Here is a 20196-nt window from a genome sequence, read left to right on the forward strand (position 1 = left end):
ACAGGAGGGCAGCGTCATGGTTGATACAGGTGAATCCTGTGGAAACAAATCCTACCTGAGGGAGCGCAGCATAGGCCCACTGCTGTTGTACATGTTCTGAGAGCCTGCTGGGCTCAACAACAAAGGACTCTGGGAGCGAGATGATGAACCTGATGATGTACTATCCAAGTAGCGACCTCCTTTGGAATGGCAAGAAAGAATAATAATACAAAACAGAAAAGAGGAATTACAACTCCAACTCCAAAAAATTGAGGTGTTGAGTAAATAATAATTACATTTGTTATATCCTCAACCTAAAAGAGTACAAAGAAAATATATTTAATTTAATGGTTTTTGTGGACTCTCATTGGCTACTGTAGGACGTGAACATGACGCTGAAGATCCTAATTGGTCAAGTGAGGTGTCAATTGAAAAGAGTACAGCAGCTTGAAGATCATCACGTTGCTGGCTAATTTGAAATGCTAAAACAGACTGCAGTATTTGGGATGACATATGTTACAGGACTGGATCGTCTGGACCTTTGATCAAGCAACCAGATTCTTGTGGCCAGTGGATTACAGTGAGACTTCACAGATGAGTTGCCACGATTCCAGAAATGGTTATTTGTTGTTGCTGTTGATTGTACCTGCTGTCACCAGAATCTGAGCTTTCCAACGCTGTTTGGCATGAGTACAAACTGTGTCAAAGGACACCATGTGACTCCGGGGGTAAAATCAAGAATTGTTGGAGATTAGTGCAGGGAATACATTTTTCACATATTTCAGATATACTGTAATAGAAGCCTTCAGCACTGAGTGCACTCAGTGGCACTGAGGCTCTCTGCTGAACCTGTATTGTCCTGTTTTTAAGCCTGAGTGACTCCCGGCACTGAATAATGCCGAATATGCTGACCGAAACAGCCCAAACATCCACCAGATTTTTTTTTTTTTTTTCCAGCTACTGCCTGGGGTGAACATCTGCTTCCTCCCTGTCCTCACTATCAAAGGGAAATCTCACAGTTGGGAGGTTATTCAAACAAATCAGAGGAACAAATCAGAGCAAAGTGATGAGTCATTAGTGTTAAAATTAAGATTGAGTTTAAAACTTCAGGTCAAGTCGAGTCAAGGCTGACTTGAAGGTTTAAGGCCTTACATCCATGTATCCTCATTTTGTATGTCCTCTGATGTATCAACACCGTCCCCACAGAGCACACAAGACTGCACACGTGCTGAAGCTGTGTTTTAACAAATCTGCACCAGCTGGCTGCCTCCTTCCCGACTCAAACAGATGTTGGCAATTGTGTAATGGACAAATGCACTTGTCATAAGCCATTTTTAAAGGCAGACTTCCTCCATCTACCCCTTTGGCTCTGTTGAAAGGTCATTTTGTGTTTTGAGACACAAAGGAGAATTTGTGTGTGAACGCAAAAATTCAACTTCACATACATTTAAACGAGCAGGACGTCTGCCCACTTTGCATTACAGTTACTGCTTGTGGAAACAAAATGACTGTGGCATACAGAGGACGATGGAGGGTATGCCTACCTTGCTGGATGGGAGAGTTGCGTGTCGATCCTGTGCTGCCATTAGATCCATACTTCTCTAGCAACTCAGCAAATTCTTTCCTATTCAGGGAAACCAAAAGAGAAACATTATTTGGAAAACAGTTAGTCATGGACAAGATGGAAAGATGGACTCATAAGCATATTGACAAAGACAATGTCTGAACAGACTGACCTCGAGTTGACACCTACCAATAAAATCTGTTGATTTATGGAATAATAGTCGTTTTACTGCACAAAAGGAAAATCTAAGTGATTGATTACAATAAGATATATGCCCAGTGTATACACAGTGGTTACATTTCTAATATGCTCAGTGGCAAGGTGTGTGTTGCCAGGCATCAGACTATTTACAGGTGTTTAACTGTTCATGAGGGTTAAAGGGCATAGCACCGGCAAAATTCAGGCATCTTCATTCTTTTGGATCTAAAACTTTTCAGCATGTTGGGGACCAAAATTTGTAAAAGCTGACCACATGATGTCAGATACTCAAAAATGGAACAAGTAGAGATCAGTAAATATATTTAACATTAAGAAAATGCACTACGTGTTTTTTGCTATATAGGCATGAGGAGTCACTCAGATAAAATGAGTTAATAGCAATATGGACATATAAGCTGAAACTCTTAGGTATGAGCTGAGTTCCACAGGAAACAATATATAATGACAGGAAACGGTTTGTCTGATTCCTGTTTTTGCCACCATGTTGCTGCGTTGTAGTTTATCAGCTGCAACACAATATGATATCGCCTGTGGATGATGCTTTGAATCTGGTGTTTCTAAGCAGATTATGGTAAGCGGTCACATTGGCTGCGTGGTAAATGGGGACACAAATTGTTCTTGGACAGCACAAAAAGACCTCAGGCTGCACCTCTTTCATAACCGGCGGCAACAGATGATTGGGTGAAAGGTGCCTCCAGCAGGGCCGGCTCATTCATGTCAAACTGAAATGACTGGGAATAATTATTTTCTGACAAACTGTCACACTCATGCTTTTGATTCTTTATGAAGCGACTGTTGCTGGCTCTGATGTGTGCTCCTCCTGTCGATTCAATACTCCCTTCTCTCTCTCTCTGCATTTTTGTGCATTTTGTGAATTCTAAGAGAAACAAAAGGGGCTGGAATTGTTATGTTAGTTTGTTTTGTTAGTTTGGGCTGGAGACCAGTGGTAGCCACATTATCCATTTTTATTTATGATAGTTTTTGTCTTTATTAGGTTAGAGGGAGACGTCTGGAGCGACGATCCGCTGTAGGGTTGGCCCGACGCCCCCCTTCTTTTGTTCCTTTTGGCCGGAGTCTCCAGCCCCTTTTGTTTCTCTTTTGGTTTGTTTGGGATTTGGTTGAAATAAAGCTTGTGGGTCTATTGGCATCTACCTGTCATGGCGTCCTTTCTTATATGTTGCTGCCTCCTGCCCCTAGACAGCCTTGGTTGATTTGTTTAATGTGGAGGCCGTAACATATTTGGGGGCTCGTCCGTTTCTGCGCTGATTATTTGGCTTCTTTTTGGAAGGTTGGTTTGGTGCGCGTAGTTTTGCTTCTGTGCTATAGCTGTTCGAGTTGTCTTGGCGTGGTTGTTTGTATCGGCCAGTTGTATCATCGCAGTGTTTTTTCCCAGTGGTAATGGACACGTAGCTTGACACTAGGGTGTCATTGCTTTAATACTTTGTATCGTTTGCCATTGATTGGTATTGCTGATTGTTCATGTGTTTTTTGCGGGTTTTGTGCACACGTTTTTGGACGCCAATTAAGTCAAAAAGCTGTCTGTGCCGTTTTCTTTTGTGTCTGAAACCCAACTGTGAAGGTACCAAGGTGCGTTTACATTGAACATTTCTCCTCAAAAAACCTTTTTATTTGTTATATTATTTCTTGGTCTGATCAGATATATGATGTAAAAAGCATTGTTTATAAGATTTAAAAGATAAGATTTTGATGAGTTACCACTCAGGAGTGTATACATCACTCTATCCAATCAAATGTGATTTGGGGCCAGTAGCTAACCCTGCCCATCATATAAAACTGCTAGCTAGCAGAGCACTATCGTGGTTTAGAGGTGGGTATTATGATATGAGCTCAAACAGCTTGGAGACACCACCAAAGAAAATATGTTGAATATGAGGTCTAATTTATTCATTTCTCACTCATATTCTGCCCTCTGATAAGAATGCAGACTAAATCAAATCCATGAACAATTTAATCAATACCTTTGCGTAAAGTCTAGTTCACTAGTTCCATCTCACTCAGAAATATGTCACAACATAGAAGCTAAGGGCTCTGTTTTCCTGGGACTTTAAGGCCTGACAAACATGGTAAATGCTTCTTCTACTGAATCTCATTAAACGAGCTTGGCCAAGCATTTATCTCGAAGAGGTAATTAAAAACAAAGTCTCACCAAGAGTCCAGTATTTCAGTTCAAACTATTCTGTCTCCAGATGTACAATGCAGGGCACGAAGAGCTTCAATATGTTTGTGTAACACACTGGTTTACCAAGCTGGCAACAATGAGATCTGACTGTAGCTTCGTTATATAACAGGGTACATTATGCATTGTGCCATGGATGCAAATAGATCACAGGTAAAGCATATTTCTACTATAAACTATAGTAACAGAAGCAGGTGCACATACATGTCTGATGTTCACTGTTCATCTACACTGTTCATCCTCCGACAGTATAAACTCTCTGTGGCTCAGAACGTCTCATTTCTACAAGTCAACGTCTCATTTCTACACACGTCATAGCACATTTTGATTCCAGGAGAGATTTTTTGCAAACACATTAATCTTTGTGGAGATGAATACGACACAAAGACAATTTTTAATTTGGGCAAAAATAAATTTAGATATGCTCAATATGTATTTGCGTGTTTTCAATTATCCACATAAGTGCACAACAAAAGTTTTTCTCCCTGTTTAAACCCTCTGATCTGAGTGCTCTCAAACCCTTAAACACCTGTTTCTGTTGCTCTGTCAGCATCAACAAGCTGTGTCATAAATGTGAATGGCACATTTCTGATGGATCAAGGGTCAGTTTTCTCTCTTCCTTCTTGACAGAGCTATGCAAGCACACTTGCTAATGGAAACTTTATTCCATCTTGTTGTTTGTGGTCATGAACTTTGATGTGGTTAAAGCAGGTTATCTTAGGCTTTACTGCAGCTATGATAATAGTAACGTGATTTCATTTTCCTATATCATGTACTAAGGCTCTCACAGCTGCTAAGCATGGCTAGTTTTGATTTGTCCTTAAAAGAAGTAGAGGAAATCTGTTTGAGCGGCGGAGGGGGGGGCTCGGAGTCATAATCCCCCTCCTCCCTGCCGTCCACTCTCCTCCCCTCCAGCTCCTCTGCCCCGGCCTGCAGGGTAGTTAAAGCACAGAGCACAGATTAACACACAAGGCTCATCTCATCAGGAGCGCTGCCCTCTGTTAAGCTCTCTCCCTCCCTGTAGTCTGCTGTCGCTCCTCAGGGGCGGGGGGCTCAGGCTACCTCACCACTGACTCCACAAGAGCGGTAATCACCTCCAAACTACACTCCAGAGACATTCACGTTTTAACCTTCATCATGAAAACATGTCACTCGTCGGCACTTTGCTCACACTCGTGCAGTTCACACTAGGATCCGGCCAATAAACCCACAGGCTGCTACTCGCTGTGTCACAGAGCTATTAACACTATTAACTTCTAATTTCTGACACATATCCTCTCTCACAGCCGAGGTGTAAATCCTGCCTATGTCAGGGTCTTTTCACTGAGGATTACGTTCAGAGCCAGAAAATACCAAAATTTTTTAGGAAATATCAGGGCTGACACGTACATGTGCAACAGTCTTGCTTGTTTAATTATGCAAATCCATTCCTACCTTTGTCAACTTAAAATTCAGGATGATGTAGTCTGAAGTGGATTTGAGGGGAGGATGAGGCCCGCCAAGCCGACAGCTGGCACTGACCTTGTTCCCACCAAACTGGTTGTGGTCAGATTAGAAAGCTGGTTGAACACTAATACTGCAGGCCTCTGTCGTCAGTAATGCCAGTGTTGCCAAGTCAATACTACTGTCAATGTCTTACATGTATTGTATAACAGGTCTTCAGCTGATATATTTGCCCTGTTATTTACTGGTTATAAGAACAAGAACAAGATAAGCAGCGGCATCTTTAGACATTATAGCCTAGGCTCTGGTAACGTCGCACCAAACAAAAATGATCCATTGTTGCTTCTGCTTCTGCTCTGTTTCATGTTCATTCACTGGCACATTGATGATGAGCATATCCATCCATGGCTGCACCTGGACCTCATATGTCTAATATGAACATTTAATGGCAGGTAGAAACAGGACAGAAATGTCTTGTAACATAATATTGCAGGGGAATAGTTACTAAGTTTGTTTTCATCCACTCCATCCTTTAGTGGAAAGTTGAACTGCATTTCCCTTCCTAATGTGACTGCATGTTACCATGGTTTCCACATGATCCTGCATTTTTATACAGACCACTTCCTATAGTTCAGATGTGGTACAGTCGGTCAGAGGGTTAACAATCTAATCATGGACTATTTTTCAGCTTGGAGAACAGTAATCATAACATTATGGATTCCCTGTATTGTATACACAGACATTTACTTACTTTGCTTCCTCATCTCTGGCTATGAGAAGGCGCATGTGATTGGTTGCCGAGGCTGCTCTCAAGACATCCACTGCTCTGTAAAATAAACACAAAACCACAGTTACATTATTGTTACAGCATCACCTCAGTCAATCACGTGGTGTCAATCACGAGCAGCGGGACTTGGACAGGACTACCTTTCACTTGTGACTCCGACTAGACTGTCCCCGTTCACCTCCAAGATCTGGTCTCCTGGCATCAGGTTTCCTGTCAGAAGTCAGAAAAATATCAGGGGATTTTTGTACTCTAGTACGTAGTGGATGTATCAGCTCCAAGAAGAACTTCTAATACAGTATAGAGCAATGGATAGATGGACAAATATCTATTATCTTTGTTCCATTTGAATATAATGTGCTGACATGGCAGGTTTGTTAGTTATAATTGCCTTCAACTTCTTTCCAACCAGAACACATAAACAGAAGATGAACTGACACCACTGAGTCCTCCACAGGTGTGAGAATTCTTCACAATAATACATTCAACTCTAAGATCTGCTACAAAACCTCAAGGCTAACATGTGCTACTACAGACCCTCAGCTCTACGTTCCCTCCAGCAGCGCGGTCATCTCTCCACCCAGTCCCGACCTTTTCCCCTCCTGGATCTGTGATGGTGGATTGACCTTTCCTCCACATCCTCCTACCTCCTGTCTCACTCCTCTACTTTTCTGGAAAGCACTATCAGACTTTGGAGATAAGGATTAAACCTATGTGTGACCGTCTTCTTCTCACTGCAGCTTTGCACGTTACATTTTTAACTTGCATTTAGCTGGTGATCTTATCTGGTGAGACTTTAAAGAGCACAGAACAAGTAGAATAACTAAGTGTAAAAAAGAATAAAATAGGATCCAATAAAGGCAGAACGTGATCTGTATCAGTGATTATGTGTCATTGATCTACTGTCTACATGCTGCAGGGCAAAGCCCAAATGATGGTACCCTCTGAAAAAAACACTGTGCTCAAACTTGTTCTTTTTAACTACTGTACACATGTGTGGAACTGCAAACCAGTCTTGTTTCAGACATCTAGAAGGCTGCCAACGTCTCAGATCTTTTAGGAGAATCAAACAGGTGTGGTGTAGTGGAATGTGTACTTCGTTGCAGAATGTGGACGCCATATTCCCGAGCCAAAGGCAGAAAATTGGAGAACGTGGAAGAGGTCGATAAAACTTATAGCTTATTATAAGTGTTAATAATGATATTGCTTGAATCAACATATCTCCTCAATGGGCAATAACAAACATCGAGCTGATGTTTGTGTACACTGAATGGACAACCTCAGCACTACGTCAACATATACTGTATATTAACGTAAGAGTGTCACTTGTAAAACAGCCGTCTGGTTCACCCTGTAATCTGTGCCCTGTATCCATCATTTATGGCACAGAGAAAGTAGGCCATGACAGTGTGGTGGTGTATTTTATTCATGTTTTCATACTCACATGAGAAACATTCCAAAAATACTTGCACTGTCACTCAAGAGGTCATCAGTCTGTCAGGATGTCATTTCAGTTATATTCCTTATTACACTCAAGATATTCTGTTTCACCGCAGTTTCATGCCAGTGATATAATCAGATGAGCGGGCCCAAAAGCTCATGTGATAATCAGCATTATTATTGTTATTATCTTATAGGAATGGGCGGTATGCCAGTTCTGTCACCGATGTCACGTCTGCCATGACATGAAAATGACATTAATGCAACATGTGCTTTACTGTGGCTGTGACAACATGTAGGGAGTGGGCAACACATGTACTCATAGAACTGGAGTTACATCCAGTTCTTACTATTTTACTCGTTATAATGTCATTGATGTTAACACCAAGCCAGCAACCACAGCAGGGAAAAGTGGTGCCATTTTTACCATCAGCAGCTACCTCAAAACCAGATAGCAGTTGTGTGTCTTGGAGAATTTAGCAGTGTAGGTCCAGGTGACCTACAGGTGTATAAATCCAAACAGGTACTTTTGGATAGTTTTCCTGGTCAGTCCTTCTCAGAGAAGAAACACACCTTTGTAATGCATGGTACCAGAACAGACCCTGTACTGTGTGAAAGGTGATGCTGCGTATTGTTTCCACTGGATATAGTTTAGGGCTCCTTCATCACCAGATTTAACGTTAAAAGTTAAAGGCTGAGAGAACTCTTTTTCCACTTTAAGCAAACATTTTCACTGAGCACCAAAGAAGCATCTCACACCCCTGGAAAGCTCATTTAACTCAATTTTCTTTTGAGAAGGACCAAGAAATGCAAGACAGAGTGGAAAGAGTTTACTGAGGAAATTCCATTCATCTGGGAAACTCCAGCTGCAGCTTTATTAGGCCAAGCCAGAGCCAAAGCAATGTGGTAAGCAGGCCACAGTCATATTCGTTGTATCATTTCATATTTTTTTTCTGTAAGTTGTTTTACTGAATTGTCTTCCTGCTTTTAGTTGGTAAAAATATTGTGTCTTTTTCAATGTATGTGTGCCATTATTGAGTAGTAGATACATGAGGGAGTAAAATAAAATGAGCTGAGTGCTGTTGTAGTCCTTCCTGTTTGATTTGTGGTGCTGTCCATGGTGCTGATGCAACTGTCACTATGTCTCTGTTTCAGCGACCTTGTTTTGCACTAATAACTTACTGTTTGTGTATGAATTAATGTCTAATAGTGAGGTGAGAAACATGACTTCAGCATACTGTGCCATGCCACTGTTGCATTAAAACAGAAATATATAACTTTGATAATCAGGACCTGCCTGTAAAAACCAAATGCCCAGGCAGTTACTTACTAGAACTGGATATAATTAAAGCAGCCAGTAAGAGTTATTAAGTTGGCCTTTATATTAGCCATTATACAGTCTAACTCAACACGGACCACCAGAGCTATTGAAGTGGGACTTAAAAACATCTTCAAGTCACAATTAGTAAGCATAGAATGGCTTGTCACCACTAACCATTCAACACCTTAAGATCTCTGCCCTAAAGACAGCACCCCCCGTTCAGTTACAGCACGGTAAGCTTAATTTCAGATGATACCTTATTCACCATCTGCCCCACAGCAGCATGAGACCAAAATACAAAGAGGGAGAAAGGCTTTGTGTCTTTCAGGTCAAGGACAGTGTACATCAGGTGTCCGATGTCTGATTCAGGAAACCTGCACAGACTCCCAAATATGAGTCCATTCATGAATCATCTTCATCTGATTTCCAAATTAGCACAAGTAAACTCCTCAGTGAGTTCATACATTACAGATCATATGCACTCTCTTTGCTGGATGCCAGAAGGACAATCATACATAGTGTGCAGACGTCCTTTTTGGATGTATGTGCAGATCAGTGAACCATAACAAACGTAACAGTCCATTGTCATAGTGTAAATCTGGATTTACTGACAATGAATCCAAATCCTGGCATCAAAACCAGCTGGCTGCTATCGCACACACTGCGGCCATGTTTCCAACAGTCTGCAGTCTTACTGTCCAACAGTGGGACAGAGAAAGTGTGATCATCATCCCACACATCATCTACTTTCCCTGCAGCATGACAGGTTGTGCACGTCATAATGGTCATATCGGTCATATCGCTTTGTGTACAAGTGATAAGTTAGACATACTGGAATAATTAGCACAGAAGCACTGCAAAGCTGCGTCTTATACACTCTGTACACAAACGAAAGCCAGAACTCTCAGCTAAATGAGATTTTTAAATATGGCAACAACACAGCATTGCTGTGATGTCTGTAATGCCTTTGGATAAAGGTGAGTGCAGCAACAAGTATTAATTCTTTCTACCTGATTAAATCATTCTGTACTTGTATAACAATAATCATAATTCTTATAACAATAACAAACCTGGTTTTCATCTTTGTGCAGCCCAGTCACAGTCATTGATTTTGGAGGTTTTGGACAGGAAATAGTCTAATGCAGCCTTGATTCAGTGAATTAGCTGAAACAGTCTCCAGCTTTAAACACCTAGGATTTGAGGATGACTATCTTAGCTTCAAGGCATGACAGATGAAAGTGTTAGGCGAATAAAGGACAGTAAAAAAAACCTGCAGTTTGAACAGTATAATGGCTTCATTTTAAACAGATGCTAACGGAATCTTGAGCGACCAAACTCACCGCTGTAAGGAGACAGGAGGTGACGCAGGACGCAGCACCCTGAGCTAATGATCTACACCTTTGTTCCCATACCGTTCCTTTCAGGAAATGTTTCTCTTATCATCATGAAAGGAACACAGCCCCTGGGGGATACAGTACTTACCATCACTTGAAGCAAGGCCACCCGGTAAAATCCGCTTGACGTAGACTCCAAACTCCTCTCCAGTTAACTCCTTCACACCACCAATCACTTTAATTCCTGTTGGGAGCAGATGAAAAATCACTTTTTTCAAAGTTTTCACTTTTCTTTTTCTTCAGTGATTTTGCAATCAATCATACAGATCAATGATTTAACAGTGTTTAAGACAAGATTTGGATTCAGGAGTTCAAGATTTAATTTCATATTCATATTCCACGCTCCTGACCACACAACAGGTCGAATATAATGGTCAACTTGCTACCCAGGTGCCTTTGCACTGGTATCACACTATAGAGGTTTGTATTGAATTACTAAAACCACCAAGTGCAGAATAAAGTCCTCAGATTTAGCTTCCCATGTAACTAAGAGCTCAGTTAGACTTATTCAACCTGAAAGTCGCCTCTTCATCACTTCATGTCCATTTCACCGTTCAAGGTTCCACAGTCAAGATCTGGTTAACTCCAAATGGACTAAATGCTAATTGCTGTACATAAATGAATAATAATAACTTGGTACAGATGGGATTTTAAATGTTGTGATCTCAGGGGAGTGAGTGGAAGGTCATTTGTCAGCAGCTGCCATTTCATTGGTATATTGCTGACAGATGAAGAATGGGAGGGTCATATAAGTCAGCTCTCCAGTCATTCTTTGATTTCAAGGGGCATTACTGGCACCAAACTTTCACTGAGGGACCCATTCCCTCATCCAACATTTATTTTGAGCTTTTGGGTCCATTTTTAATAATGCTTACAGGATTTATAGTTGTGCTTTAAGGGGTCACAGTGTAGCCACAGTGGTGTCATGCAAAGGCTTTGCAGCTGATGTGAAAGTCTCTGATGCTGGTGGAGTTTGTTGATCGTGAAGATAACATCAAGCTCACTGCGATCATCACTTTCTGTCACAGTGAATGACAGTTGAACAGTGCAATGCAATCACTTAACTTTGAAAAAGTGAACAAACTAAAAACTGCGTGACCAGTCTTTGAACTGAACTGAACTGATTCCCCTGAGCACCTGCAGCTCGTATGTGTGCAGCACACTGCTGCTCTGTCACAGACTAAAGGGAAGAATGTAACCACAGCTCCTGTGGGGAAAAGAAGCATTAATTATTATCCATCCATCCAGTGTAGCTGCGGAGCTGTCTGAGCTTTAAATCAGAGTCTACTTCTGTTGGCCCTTTTCTGTATAAACCCAGCTTTAGTTTACAACATGTCTACCTTACAGTTTGTCGAACATTTAGATATGTTTAACAGCATGAACGATGTAGTGCAGTCAGTAGGCTGAGGATGCAGCACCTCGTAGCTGAGAGTGATGCATGGTATAAACAGGCATACCAAACAATGGAGGAAATGACTTCACATCCATTGTGGCAGGAACTGGCAATGGTTGGCTTATTCATTCTACTAGCATATTCCTGCTCACACTGAACACACCAGACTGCCTCTATATTTCTGACAGTACTTCAGATCTCCCACACACACACACACACACACACAAACCCATGCATGTGCTCCATCACTGTACTTGAAGTGAAGACACTGAAGAGACTGAAGCCTTGCTGGTGAAGTCTCCTTTATCTAACCATTAGATCAGGGCTGCTTCAGCTTAAGGCTGCTGTTGGCCTGTTACCACAGAGACAAAATGGTAACACTAATTGGGTACGGAGCAAAGTGGTGCATGTTAATTACCGCCTGTTGGAAGAATGGGGTTATAAAGTTCCCTGACTCAGTCCTCCCTCCCTTCATGCGCTTCTCTGAGGAAAATAGTCTCTTGTTCTTTTGTTCAGCCTCAAAGCGCTCTCCTCCCCCCGCCTATCATCAGATAAGAAAAACATAATTCTTATGCATAAGCAGCTGGAGCAAATACAAAAGACATGTCTCTCTTCCTCCCGCTCTGCGTCACATTTTGTTTTCCAAATCATTATTTCCTGCTCATGATGCATCAAGGGCATGTTTGCTTCCCGAGGATTAAATGTCCCAACACTTGAAGACCTTGTAAAGATCAGACAGTTTAACGTGACGAAAAAGATGCAGTTGCTTCTAAAAATGGTTTACAATACCGCAGATCACAAAGAAAATCAAAAAATAGCATGCTTCTTGAACTACAGAGTGCTGTCTGTGGACACGAGAGGACGGACAGACCGCTTCTTTAGAGTCCGCTCAGACAGCATGGACTGTGACGGACATGATGTCCACTCTGAACACTGTGGCCCGTCCACACGCTGAGGTGGTGCAGCTTTCAGTGCATTAGCACAGAGATTAGCATGTGCTGTGCTCAGCGGAGGACAGCACGAGCTACAGCGAGCTCAACAGACTCTCCGTCTGCAGCTGTGGAGGCTTCAGACGTACAGTAAGGGGGTCTTTAAGCTTTATGTATTGGAACAGTATGTACAGCGGCACGTGATCAAGTTGGACGGCTATAAGCTGCTTTGCTTCTCACCTGCGTGCTGCTTTTAGTACTGAGGGTGTGCACACATACACAGACACACACACCTTCAGCCTTTCCTCCACCTCTCTTCCTAACATGCTTTGCCTTTCACAGATATTTTTGCTATTTTAGTACAATATATTCATCTTTGTGTTCATACATCAGGAGTTTATGTGGTTGATGCAGAATCATTTTAATTTTTAATTTTGGGATTTTGTAATCTTCATAATCATACTGAGTCATTCTACAGTTTGCTGTGTCTTGTGTTTCTACAAAAAGAATTACACATTTGCATATGTGATGAGTGAATTTGTTTTTAAAAAACCCTTTTTGGGTGCATTTCTCCTTTTCATGGTTTTTGCCCCTGCCTCCACATCACATAGAGCTGGAGGAAAGTGATGAAAACCGAATGTTTCAATCGTGTCCAAACCTTCCAGCCACAACAGATCCTCGCCAACATGCCTCTTTTCATGCTAAACAGACTGACTTATACATTGCTTTTACCCAAAGCGCTTTACAGTGTGCCTCACAATCACACCCTGATGCCAGCGAGCTCCATGCAAAGCACTGCTCTAACCACTGAGAGCAATTTGATATGTCAGGATACTATAAATCTGAGAGGAAACCAAGAAAAGAAAGCTGTGGTGGGCTGTATTTTCTGAATGTAGAGCTGTTGCACTGTCAAACATATTCCAAATGTGTTTATTTGAATGTCAATTCTGTATAATAAGTGTGTAGGAGAAGTGCAGCGTGTGCAGCTGCATTATGTAGGGATTAACATAAATATGTATTCACAAATAGTTGAACCATGATCAGGGGCAAAAAATGGCTCATGCCTGAAGTAATTCAGCTCATGCACATCTGTTGTTTTAAACTTTGTAGTATTCAGTGAGCTACAGCTTTATAGTTATTGTAGATTGTGCCTATAAATGTTCTTTTACTCGTATACAGCAGGATATTTACAGTTTGACAGTAATTGTATTCATGCGTATGGGCTGTTCGTCCTTGCGTGGGCACATGTTCCACCAGCATGCTGGTGTGGAAGTGAGGTAAAGATAAAAACAACAGCAGCTCCCCGCATTCTTAACCAAGCTGAGTTAAGTGGGTTAGGGCTTTGCTACATGACCTACTTCCCCTCCCAGGCAAACACACGAGGATACCTACTCTGCATAGAAAAGCCCTTTAAAAGTAGGATTTAAATTATTTCAACTATTCAAAATCAGGCTCTGTTGCGAGAGAATGGAGGGTGATTGAGCACGGCTGCAAATATTATGTTTATAGTTTAAACTGAGCATCTCGTTTGGACTTGAAATTACTCTAAATGACTCATTTAAAATACTAGACTTCCGCCTATAACGGATGCACCAGGGGTGTGGATTCATTTTTTCATGAGATGCCACACCCCTTATCCCTAACAAGCGCTTTAACAAACGTACAAACCAACAAAATTAACTGCGATGAATAGGCAAAAAGGAAAAAACATCCACCTACTTTCACACACACACAGGCAAAAGACACAGAGGAGCACTAGCAGCTGCAGCCGAGTTGGTGGTGACCAAAGCAGAGATAAAAGGGCAGTGACTATTGGATTTCCATTCATCAGGTGGATGTAAACAGCACTCCAGATGAATGATAGTTCCTCTGTGTCTGCTAAAGGTGTAAATAGGTAAACTGTTTGCTAACAGTTGGATATACCAGCTTTATAAACATCTTGTTCTGCTGCCCCCAAGTGGCCAATCTGTTAATAGTGCTTCAAAGCTTCTAAAATTCCAGCAGCGGGCGTGTTGATAAAAAGCCTGTCTCCATCTGCTTCTGTTTCTCTGACAGAGACGTGCGTTTTCCTGAAATATTAGTAGTTGCACCTTATTAAAAGCTTGTCCCCCCAGATCCTGTCACATTGTCTTCACTTGACTTGTGCAACTTGTACTACTTAAAGTAGACTGAGCTGAGAGATGTCTTTCTGAAGTTGTTCATTAGATTTGTTGACAGTATGTCTCCTCCAATCTGACACCACAACAGACTATTTGTAGTGTGAGGACGTCATGCCAGCAGGAGCACTCTGTTATACAATCTTCAGTTGTTCATGTGGGTGTTTTAGGGTTTTATCTTCTGTTTGACTTTCTCAGTGAATTTGTGTCTATTTCTTGTCAGAGTTCATGTGACTTTTTACATCTGATGATGGTGTTTGGATGAACACGTAAATAACCTGTTGATTGTTCCTTTTAATGGTCCAGTGGTTTTAATAAACCTTTTTGAGAGTTATATACCACAAACAGTGAGAGAGATGAGAGGACATTAGTATCTGCATACAATTATTTAAAAAAAAAACTTACCCAGGCCATTCTCACAGTCTGTAAACTCCATGGAATGAACAGCTCGGTCTACTCCATACGGACCCATTAGTGTCCTGTTAGAGACGGAGGGATGAGGAGGATGAAGAAAAGAGGGGGAGAGCGACAGAAGAGAGGAGAAAATAAGTATGTCACAAAGTTTGGGAGATAAACCCTTCAGTCAGTCAGACTGTGGCTGCTCAGTGTCAAGGAGTGTTTGAGTGGAGTCTGACTTTGTGAGGAGTACACAGCCTCTCAGAGAGCTTTTCACACTGGAGACTCTTGACAGATCAGATCACATTCAGAAACCAGATGAAGACAAAGACTGCACCTTGACAAGAGCTGCAGACATTTATTTTTCATCAACAGTGTCCTCATGCACTGATAAAAACAAGTGACCTTATATGTACGAAGAATATAATAAGCTGATATTATTCACACTTTCTGTTTTTATATGTAATATAACTAATGTGCTGAAGAGGTGCAGGAGCCCATACAGTTCCATAAACCGATTTTCCAAAGAGCTGACACAGACATGTAGGATGTTTGTGTTTTATGTTTGTTCAGCTGCTTCATCTCCTGTATGTTGGACCAGTTCAAGAGCAACACAAATCTGTCAACCAAATCCAGACCACAGAGTAATTCTAACCAGGCTTTGAATGTGTTGTGTGTTTGCACTGCAAAAGCGAACACAAAGCAGTCAGCGTGCACATTAACAAAGTGTGATTTTTGAGCGTTGATAGAAACCCAAAATGAAGCGAGGAGCCACTCACAGGTGTCAGAAATGAGAAGGAATTGTGGATGGAGAACAGACAGCTCTAACTCTAACTGCAAGTAGCGTACTACAAAGATTAGCATATAGTATATACAAGACACCATTAGTACATGGGATGGAACTGGGACGCAGCTGTTGTGAGACTCAGACCACCATACTACAGCTGAGTGACACCAGTGCCAGTCCTCCTGACTCTTCCTGGCTTGTCAGCGTGCAGTAAAATGTGAAACAGTCCCTGTGATTCCTGCACAAATACAGTGAGTCTTTCTGGTAGGACTGCTGGTTTGTTGACACTTGCTGCCACCAGTTCCTAAGAGGTGCACATATAAACCTCTGCGTGCAAGACCGAATGACAAAAATTTAAAGCATGTGACTCCACCGTGTACGTTTTTAACATTTTTAGAGCACCCAAACGCAGAAACCTGGGTGGAAGAAATATTCCGTTTGTAGCTGTGCTGAATAAGTTGTGTTGGTGTGAATGACACATCTATCTTTAAAACTGTGTGAGGAGCAGAGGCAAGGGCAGACATCACCTCTACGCATGTTCCTTGAACACATCTGAACGTGCTCCTGTTCGAATCTCTCCTGCCTGAACAGAATCCAGAGACACAGTGCCTTGGCTGGATTTTCTTTTGCTTTGTTCTTGGATGAATCTGGATCATGTGGAGTTTGTCCGTGCCAGTATCGCGCCAGCGTTAACCTCCAGGTGAAACAGAACATCATGTCATCTTTCACACACACCAACTATAAAATCTGTATATGACCTGTACTGTGTGATATTACTTATAGACACAATACTTTTGAAATAAAGAAGTATTGACTTTGGTGGTTTACGCATATTTATTGATGCACGGTCCAAAGCAATACTGAAAAAAGTTATATTATGGTGTCCTGCTAGTTCCTACATGGAGCTAGCATACTGGCTATAATAATAAGATTCATGTATGTAAGCAAAGCTTATATATAGCATTGTCTTGTATATACATACTCAATTAAATGTATAACCATTCATACATTTCTTAAAAAAAAACAAAAAACAACATATCATAATTAGTGTTAAAACACCAAGCTGATGACATTAATACTGCTACCTCTCCATGTACCCAGAGAGAGGAAAGATGAAAGACCCTGCAGAGCTTCCAGGTAATAACTTCAGACAACAGAAGCTCATTAGAAAACAAGAAGCTGGACAGCTAGACTCTAATTCTGTGCAAAAAGCTAATGAAGATGCTGTCCTTTCAAAAACAACAAAAAAGAACGACCTTGGTCATTTGTTCATACAGCATTAAATGTTTACAAGGATTTCCAGCATGGGTGGGTGAGCAATGCCAAATAGTTAAATAGCCCTTACTGTGAATGGCGCCTGATTAGAGTACTCCACAGATTTAGCACCGCACTCCTATAACGTTGTCGGACAGTTTAAATAAAAACAATCAAAATCGATGTGGCATACATATTCTTCATCCTTGTGCAAACATGTCACCTGCATTACCCATAATGCAACTTGTCACCTGACAGTTAAATCAGAGATTCAGGTACATCAAACAATGCCACCCTGCTGACAGGGGCACCACTTCTACATAAAAGTTCATTCATAAGATATTTTAAAATGTTTTCATTTGAACTTGTTATTTATATCTAGTCTGATATGATATATTTTAGAGGTCATTTCTGCTTTAAGTTTCTGGATACTGGTGTATAAACTAAGGCAAAGGGAATCAGCAACAGCTAAGTGAGCTGGAATAAAGCAGTGAAGTTCAGTCATTAAAAGCAAGCGTCTTGGTCAGTGCTCGCACACTGCACTGTGGGTAATCACTTGGAGATGAGGTTGGCAGAAATTATTGTAGTATTACACAACAGCGCAGCACAAGAACTGCCCACTCTGGTTCTGCTCAGTCTTCCCTCTCCTAATCCATTCAACAGTGGCTCCAGCAGCAATTTAAGAACATGTAAAATGGTGTAAAATGCTGGAGTTACAAGAAAAACATTCTAAAACATTATGAGCAACACTTAAATGGTAAATTTAAGAGATTATTGTGGTCGAAATGTGGAGGAAATGTAAGAAATTCTGTTGAGAGTGATGCTGTCGCGCTAAGCTTCCATTCACATGCATGTGACCGAAGTTTCACACTTTGGCCACACGGTCACAACTGAGCCATCTTCATGTTGTTGTTGTTGTTTTTGCAAGGTCAAGAATGAACTTTCATACTCAAAATTAGGTTTGGGTTTGCTTTCTTGGTACGTTTTTAGACGGCCTACAAAAACAGGTTATATGCATTTACCCCCAGCTCAGTGCAGTGGACAACACGTCTTACTCTCCTTTTATATTGGCACATTATTGCCTTTAATAGGTCATTAACACAACCGTCAACCACACAACTCCTGCCAGTCAGCAGGAATGTGCTGTACACATCACATCACTGCTGTTCTGCTGACATGGATGTGCATTATTCTGAGCAGAGCACAAGATGAAAACAAAATAAATCAAGTGATCTTCATCCACTCTCTGATATACACTGCTGTATTGTCTCAGTTTCCTTTTCATTTATTCTGTTATCTATTTTACTATTTTATACAAAGCAGGTAGCAAGATGCACTGAGCCATCTTCTACTGTACTGAACATGAGCCTCACTGTTTGAGTCTCAGAACTTTTTCAAAGCTTAACGATGCACGACACTATTATGAACACCAAAATATATTTCCTTTAGCTAAATGAGAGGCTTTATGCCCTCATCCAGTGGTTCTAGTCCTCTCTGAGGAGATCAGCCACGATAGTCACTCCATTTAATCAGGATGATTTGGCACTTGAGTTGTAAACACAAAGAGGAGCCAAGATTTCCCCTTAATTCCTTTTTAAAAGTTGTTGTTCTGGCGGGGCCTGGTTCAGGTTCCACTTAAGTTGTGGTGGGTTATCATGACATGATGTGTGCCCAGCATTTATCTGGGACATGCTGATTTTGCCACTTGCTCAAGATTCCAAATGTCTCCAAAACAGAACATTTCTGGCTCATAAACATTCAGCCTTAAATGTCTGAATCAAGTTTTTGTCTACATTGGAAGTTTGGTCTGATATCTAATGTTTCAGGCCTGCAGACTTAAGGATTAATGGAGAAAATAAACAGCAGGTTAATTGATGATGAAAATTAAAAAAAAAATTAGTTGTAGCCCTGATAGCTATAAAGCCTGACCATAGTCTCAAAGTATTTGTTGTTAATACAGACATTTTTCACACTATTTTACAGATTCACCATCGAACTTGAACAATGAAGGCTGACAGAACACAACAGGAGGGGGGGCGAAGGGCAACGAGCCAGGTGATCAGTATCTTATAGTTGTTTCTGGTCAGTGGATCACTGGATGAGGTGATCGCTGGAAGCTTGCTGTCACCCGGAGCTCACGCGTTCTTTCCACATCACCCCTTCCTCTGTGTATCGCCTCATGGTCAGACTCAGACTAACTTTCTGAGACACCGTGAGTCGAACGCAGCCTTCACCTGAACGGCCACCGAACACGACCGTGACTGTGCGCGCGCGGCGCACGAGCGAAGACAGACGACAGACTGAGAGAGGTCTGTGCTGCTCTGTGGAGGATCAAAATACGCGCTCAGGTGCTCGAGCCGGGCTCCTGTCCCTTCGTGTCCGCGGACCCCCGCCGTCAAAGACCTCTAAACGCAGCACCGCGTTTACTGCTTTACAGAAAACACCAAGCACTCCCGTTAAACGCTGTTTTCCCCTTACAAACAGTAACCTTTACATCTCTCCTGCTCTGTGAACATCCCTCCCGCACCGCCGCTACACCCGCTCAACACTTCACATCATGCGTCCAGCGGGGTCCCGACCGCGCACCCCGTGCCCCCGCCTTACCTGCTAATGATCACTGCTCCTTTGTACATGACTGAAAAGGTTGGCATGTTGACATGGAGCCGCTTCTCGGTTAGGACGCACGGACGGTCGCTCGGAGCTCCCCCCAGCCTTCAGCCTTCAGCCGTCAGCCAGCAGCCTCATGCTGGAGCGTCTACACAGGCTGCCTCTAATTCCACTCCAGCAGACCGTCCGCTCCAAACATCTCCACCTTCACCCAGTGATTTAATCTCTTACATAACCAAAGTCGCCAAAAAGTGAGAAGGGCCACAGCCAGCGGAGAGGCTGGGGATGATTCTGGAGACGATGGTCACATTTCCATCGTCTGTCCTCTTCCTC

General features: G+C 41.9%; 1 protein-coding gene across 1 annotated transcript in view; it reads right to left on the minus strand.

Moving 5' to 3' along the window:
- The window catches only part of si:dkeyp-72e1.9 (syntaxin-binding protein 4), a 46607-nt gene extending 26615 nt beyond the window's left edge, over nucleotides 1–19992 (minus strand). The window contains exons 1-7 of the mRNA XM_041957347.1: nucleotides 19861–19992; nucleotides 15225–15298; nucleotides 10430–10525; nucleotides 6330–6399; nucleotides 6154–6228; nucleotides 1524–1603; nucleotides 56–179 (exon numbers count right to left, since the gene is read on the minus strand). Coding sequence (XP_041813281.1) covers nucleotides 56–179; nucleotides 1524–1603; nucleotides 6154–6228; nucleotides 6330–6399; nucleotides 10430–10525; nucleotides 15225–15298; nucleotides 19861–19907 — 566 coding nt within the window. The 5' untranslated portion in view covers nucleotides 19908–19992. The remainder of the gene's footprint in view (nucleotides 1–55; nucleotides 180–1523; nucleotides 1604–6153; nucleotides 6229–6329; nucleotides 6400–10429; nucleotides 10526–15224; nucleotides 15299–19860) is intronic.
- Between the last annotated feature and the right edge of the window lie 204 nt (nucleotides 19993–20196).

The sequence above is a fragment of the Chelmon rostratus genome, chromosome 17 (genome assembly GCF_017976325.1).
Source record: "Chelmon rostratus isolate fCheRos1 chromosome 17, fCheRos1.pri, whole genome shotgun sequence".
NCBI classification, from domain to species: domain Eukaryota; kingdom Metazoa; phylum Chordata; class Actinopteri; order Chaetodontiformes; family Chaetodontidae; genus Chelmon; species Chelmon rostratus.